Raw genomic sequence first — 6,746 nt, forward strand, 5'->3', positions numbered from 1 at the left:
ACAGGATTGAGCACATGTGTGCAGCACAACAACAGTGGAGCGAACGGGATCCGGTGGAAAAGATCACACACCTTGCGGGCTTCTGTTGAGTAGCGCATGGCAGCCGGGACGGTGATGTTGGAATTGGTGATAATCCAAGTTCAATTGTTGCGAATCACACGCGTAAACGGAACGAGTTTTGACCTGTCCGTCCTCAACGCGAGGTCCCCTGCCGACTGACCGCGCCGCTCCGTGCGCTGGGCGAGCGGGCCGGGCGGGCGCTCTCTCTCTCTCACTCGCCACCGGCGCGCTGTCGTCTGCTGTCGTCTGCTGACTGCTGACCGGAGCCAGCCGGCGCGAAAGAGCGGAGGTTTTGAAAAGAACTCTTCGTCGGGCGACACCAAGCCGCGACACCTCCCCCTTCTTCACAAAAAAAAGTACAAAGTACTTTTTTGTTAACTTCTATGTAACTTCAATTGCTCTACATGCCATGGTCCGTCCTCCCTGTTCTGCTCGTCTTCTAACAGGTAAGACACTCTTCCTACTCTTGCCTTCACCTTGTATGGCCCAATCCATTTGGAGGCCAGCTTCTTACTGAAGTAATCCGCCTTGTTCGACTTGACAAAGTTTCTCCGTAGCACCATACAGCCGGGCTGGAAATCTTGATGAGGTCGTCGGCGAAGGTTATACCGTGAGGCATACCTTTGTTTCGCCAAGCGAATTTTCTCCTTCAATTCTTCATAGAATTGACGTTTCTCATTGATCTCAGAATCCTGGAGAGGTTCAGGATCTAAAATCTGTGGATCTTCGGCGCCATCGTACTCTCTTTCACGACCATCGAGAATGAGAGATTCACCGAAGATTACTTGGTGGGGACTAACCCCAGTGACATGACTAGCAGACGTATTCAACGCAGTTTGGATTTCTGGAAGAAAAACATCCCATTTCCTGTGGTTTTCTTGAACGTAAGAGCATATTAGAGTCTCCAAGGTCTGATTCATCCTCTCAGTGAAGTTTGTCCTAGGGTTATAAGCAATATTGTACCTTATCTTGATGTTGTAGGTCTGGCAGAGCGCCTGGAAAACTTTACTGCGGTACTGCTGCCCGTTGTCAACCTGAATGGCTCTTGGAGCGCCATGCTTCAGTATGACGTCTTCATAGAGATGAGCAGTGACTGCGGCTGCAGTTGCAACGCGGACAGGCCTGATGTAGACGTACTTGGAGAAAGCGTCAGTGATGACAGAAATTGCAGTGTGACCCTTGGAGGAGCGGGCCGGGCGGGCGCTCTCTCTCTCTCACTCGCCACCGGCGCGCTGTCGTCTGCTGTCGTCTGCTGACTGCTGACCGGAGCCAGCCGGCGCGAAAGAGCGGAGGTTTTGAAAAGAACTCTTCGTCGGGCGACACCAAGCCGCGACAGTAAGTTGACAGACATATAGATGATCCAAGTCCAACTAATTATATGTCAATAGATGTGCAGGCTTGTGACAAAAGCAAAAACATTTAGATTCAACTCGTTACAGAAGTGAGCAAACTCAAGTCAATTAGACACATTCGAACAGTCAAACATGTTAAATTTGTGCTGACTGGTGAACTAAAATTAGGTGGAAAACATGGAAGTAATAAGGGTATAGTCAAAACAACTTCATCGAATGAGTCAGTGACACAAAATGGCACTCTGAGAATCAGGGTGCAGGAAGACGAGATGGACAGGAAGACGAGATGGACAGGACAAATGAAAGACCTGAAACCAACGGGGAGCCAGGAACAGATGAGTGGACATATTGTGGAAAGGGTGTGTAGAAAATTAGTAGCTGAGATAAGCCAAACCACATCAAATAACTGAGAGGAGCATACATAAACCTCAAAGTTCTTATCTAACATCACGAGGAGACATGACAGTCGACCATGACATTGAACAGAGCTGAAAAAGCTGAAAGAAATGAAGGCCAGGTTGAGTACAAAGCATACAAAGCAAAAACACAATATTCACAGGATTCAGGGACTGGGAACTGGACCTTAGAAAACTGTTATCAGTGGCAGATTGACAACAAACCAGAACAAAGACAAAAAACCGAGGCGCGCGGACGCTGAATTAGCAATGAAAACAACAAGCGGGCAAAAAAAGACAGAGGTTAAGAAAGGTTCCATCAGCTTCTGAACGACAAAAAACGTCATTTACAAGGGGAAAACTTGTAAAGGCATGGAAAGGGGACAAATCAAGTTCGAAGTAGAGCATTCTAGCTCGAAAATTGGATTTTTAAAAAATCAAAAACCACAGGTCCCCCAAATGACGTTTTTTAAAGATATTTTTTTAAATGTTTCCTAAGGGGTAACTCATCAAAGTAGAGCCCCATGGGCGAAAATTTCGACCGTTTGGCTCTATCTCTAACCGTTGAGGCGCCAGACACTGTTTCCACACGGAAATGACCCCAAACCATTTCAATGTTCTTTCTCAAATATTTCATGGTCTCAGAAGGGTCAACTCGTCAAAATAAAACCCTGGGGAGCAATAATTGCGACTTTTGGGGCCGAAGGCCTATTTACGACGCTTTCTTTTGCCCGACTCGGGTGTCAGCGCTGCAGGCCTAGGTAGATGTATGCCAGGCGCGTCGCAGCGTAACATTGTTTCGTGAGATATCGCGAAGCCTGTTACGCGAGACGTGGTCTGGCGTACATCTACCTAGTTTGTCATAATTTCATCGTAAGAAGATTGTTTTTAATGTATTTTCATCGTTGGGCAGACGATTACTTACTTGTTATGTAAACAATACTACAATAATAACACGGAAGTCTCAAGTCTCTTCCTTTCGTCCACTGTGGGCGCCAAGAGAGCGTAACGGCTAACGGCTAAACGCGGCAATGGCCAACGGTCAACCGAACGAACCTTCGTGGAAACAAATGACGGCGCGCCAACGATTTGAATTCTTGCAGCTTTTACGCTGTTTTCATACTTAGTATGGCGTTTTCATGTATTTTAAATATTTCAGAGAGGTTTTTCGTAATGTGTTTCAATAATTTTGCGCCTTAAATGTGCTCTTGGATGAAGAGATGTGGAGGGGTGGTACATCCGGCTCGCGGGAGAGCTTCGGGACAGCATTTGGAGCCATTTAAAGCCATTAGGAGCTCTCTATTTGTAAAAATGTATTCCTGGGGCCCCTAGGAACTCTTGGGAACACATTAGGACCCTCAGCTAGCCCTTAGGAGTAGTTAGCTACTCTCAGGGAACGGTCCCCTCCCCCTCCCCCTTCTCTTGCCAAACCAAATACTAGCCAATTTTATATGCTCTCTTTAACCCTTTTTATATAGTTCAATTCATTTATAACCAAATAAATTGGCCAATGCTAAATTTGTTAGAAAAATTAAAAACTGAGTCACCATCAGCGTACCACATGAAGGAGATGTTGTTCGGATTCCTCAAAAACCCGCTCTGTACATGCTCCTTATAAATGTTACTATCATTGTCGTGTTCCGATCTGATGCAAGTTCTGTTAGGCAGAGGGTGTGAGGGTAACAAGTGAGTACACTCTGGATTTCCACTGAAGACTGGTTTATTGGCACGACAGGTTGTTCTTTTATAGACAAATAACAAATGACGACAAATGACAAGTGCAGGTGTGCCAATATTGCATACACAACATCTCCCTCTTAAAATTACATATAGACTCAATAAAAAATATTAACATAAAATAAATTATTAAATTAAATTTAAAACACACATATCATCTTAACATATTTTAAGTACAAATCATAACTTCCTCCTCCCTTTACAAATTAAGCCTTTCAACCGATTTCTTCTCTCTAGTGGAACGCCTTGGCTGAGTCTCCACTATAGGATCAGGATTAGGAACATTAACAGAATTTGAGACAAGTTGATTAGCAATAACATAAGGCAAAGTATTTGGTACAGTTATCACAGGTTCTGACATCAGTCTAGGTTTAATGTGCCTCGAGTTTCGACGCACTTCAGATCTTCCAATTTTAACCACACAGGATCTTGGCTTATCACATATTTCAAGTATTATAGCAGGTTCCCAATACATAGTTACAACATTTTGTGCATACACTAAATCACCAACTTGAAATTCATGACTTTTACGTTTTGCCTTCTTGTTGTACAGCTCAGTCATAGTATCTTGTTTAGCTTTTAATTTATCTTTTATGTTTGGATTTACAAATGGCTTTAGCAAGTTGGCTTTAATTGGAACAAATGACCTTAAATTTCTGCTCATTAACATCTGTGCGGGTGATAAGCCTATACTTGGTAAAGGTGTGGCTCTGTATTGTAATTAGCACTTAGATAAATTTGAATTTTTATCCACTGAACATTTCTCTAAAAATTTGCGAGCCACATCAACATACTTCTCCGCTAAACCATTGCTCTGATGATGATGGGGGCTACATGTTAGATTCTGACAGTTATACATTTGAAGAAATTGTTGGAACTCTTTTGAATTGAAGGGAACATTATCAGAATAAATCACTTCAGGAATACCATGCACAGAGAAAAGATGTTCTAGTACATTATTAACAGAGCTGCTTTTGGTACTTGATAATGAATTTACATCAAGCCATTTACTATAGCAATCAACAGTAACCAAAAAATATTTACCATTAAAATCAAGAATATCTACAGCAATATTTTGATAAGGCAAATCTGGAATAGGATGTGGCATTAGTGGTTGTTTTCTTAAGGATGGAGCAGATCGAGCACAGACACAACATTCACTAACAAATTTTTCTACATCTTTAGTGATACCAGGCCAATAAATAGTTTGAGAGGCTAAGGTTTTACATTTTACTATGCCCTGGTGGCCTACATGAAGTTCTTGTAAAGCTCGAGTTCTTAATTCATGAGGTATAACAAGACGATCTTTGAAAAATAATAAAGAGTTCTCAAATGCTAAGAAATTGCGACACCACCAATACTGTTGAGCTTCAGGAGAGATTTTGATTTTGATTGGCCACTCTGTTTTAACATAACCAATTACCTCTTGTAAGATTTTATCATTGTTTGTTGCCTCTAAGTAAATTGAATCTCTATACTTTTTACAGGTAACCATGTGAACTTGAAGCATTTTAACTTCATCACTACTAGTATGAGGCAGGTAGTCTCGTGACAAAGCATCAGCAATATACTTTTTAGAGCCAGGCAAATAAGTAACATCTAGATTGTATGCTACAGTTTTTAACATTAACCTAGTTATTCTTTTTGATGTTATGCTAGATAAGGCTTGCTTAAAAATAGAGACAAGTGGCTTATGATCAGTAAGAATTTTAACATTTGGATGACCATACAGGTAGTATTGGAATTTTTGACAACTAAAGACAATTGCAAGTAATTCCTTCTCGATTTGAGCGTAATTTTGCTCAGTTGTAGTTAAACTCCGTGATGCATAGGCTACAGGCTTGTTGTCTTGCATAAGGCATGAACCTAATCCAAATTGAGATGCATCACACTGAATGACTATTGGCTTTTCAGGGTCAAAGTTACACAAAGCAGTGGCATTACAAACCTTTTCCTTAATTCTTTTAACAGCCTCAGAATGATCAGGTAACCACATCCATTCTACACACTTACGAAGTAGCTGTCTGAGAAAAGCAGTGTCATCAGCCAGATTTGGAACAAACTCTCGAACATAATTTACAATGCCTAGAAATCGTTGCAATTCTTTAACATTCTTAGGATTTTCTAATTTCTCAATGGCTGTGACTCGTGAAGGATCGGGAGATCTACCCTCTTGGGAGTAGACATGCCCTAGGAATTTAACTGAATTTAGTTTGTACTGTAGTTTAGTAGGGTTAAAATGAACATTATACTGCCTTGCTCTTTCAATCACTTTCTGAAATATTGCATCATGTTCTTCTTCACTATTGGCAGCAATTAAAATATCATCAAAATAGATTAAAACTCCATCTATTTCACCAAAAATGTCACAGGCTGCTTTTTGAAATATTTCTGGTGATGGCTTAAGGCCAAATGGCAATCTTAAAAACTTGTAGACACCAAAAGGTGTGGAAAATTGACACAAGTTACTGGATTTGCTATCTAATTTGCAGTGCCAAAATCCAGACGAAAAATCCATGACAGTGCAAAGTCGTTTGTTAGACAGTGAGGCATTAATTTCTTCATGACTTGGTATTTGATAAAATGGCCTACCTAAGGCTTCATTTAGATATTTAGGATCTAGACACAATCTAAGTGAACCATTAGCTTTTTCTAACAACACTACAGGTGAGATCCATCCAACAGGGTTTGAAGTATTGGCAATTATTTTTTGAACACATAAATCATGGAGAAACTGTTTATATTTTTCTCTGATTTTCTGAGGAACTCTACGAGATGGTATGGCAACAGGTTTCAGTTTCTGATTGATATCAAGCGTGAATTTACCAGGAAAACAGCCTGCTTTAGAATTAAACACATCAGGGTTGTTTGCTATTATCTCATCAATAGACTTATATCTATCAGCATATGAAAAATATAGAGAAGCATAAGCTGGTGCATATGAAACTAATGGGGTTGCTAATTGAACCTTTTTTGCTTGTTTTATGGTTTGGGACTTGTATCTTTACTTTCATTAAATGCTTTAACAATACTAGTTTTTGAGGAGCTAATTGAGATTTTAAACACGTTCTTTACATTTAATGGTTTGGGTCTTGTTTGTCTGTTTATAAGACCAAACTCTTCACATGATTCTAAACCCAAAAGAGGCACACTCTCTACATCAGCAACCACAAACTCAAGATCTAAAGTTTTACCATTTAAA

General features: G+C 40.7%; 1 protein-coding gene across 1 annotated transcript in view; it reads right to left on the minus strand.

Annotated features, from left to right (window-relative positions):
• Nucleotides 1-3,743: 3,743 nt before the first annotated feature.
• Nucleotides 3,744-6,746, minus strand: part of LOC113211072 (uncharacterized protein K02A2.6-like) — a 12,411-nt gene continuing 9,408 nt past the window's right edge. The window contains exons 2-4 of the mRNA XM_052270650.1: nt 6,553-6,726; nt 4,339-6,475; nt 3,744-4,254 (exon numbers count right to left, since the gene is read on the minus strand). Coding sequence (XP_052126610.1) covers nt 3,744-4,254; nt 4,339-6,475; nt 6,553-6,726 — 2,822 coding nt within the window. The remainder of the gene's footprint in view (nt 4,255-4,338; nt 6,476-6,552; nt 6,727-6,746) is intronic.

Source organism: Frankliniella occidentalis, unplaced genomic scaffold (genome assembly GCF_000697945.3).
Source record: "Frankliniella occidentalis isolate FOCC.00 unplaced genomic scaffold, Focc_3.1 Scaffold132, whole genome shotgun sequence".
Lineage (NCBI taxonomy): Eukaryota > Metazoa > Arthropoda > Insecta > Thysanoptera > Thripidae > Frankliniella > Frankliniella occidentalis.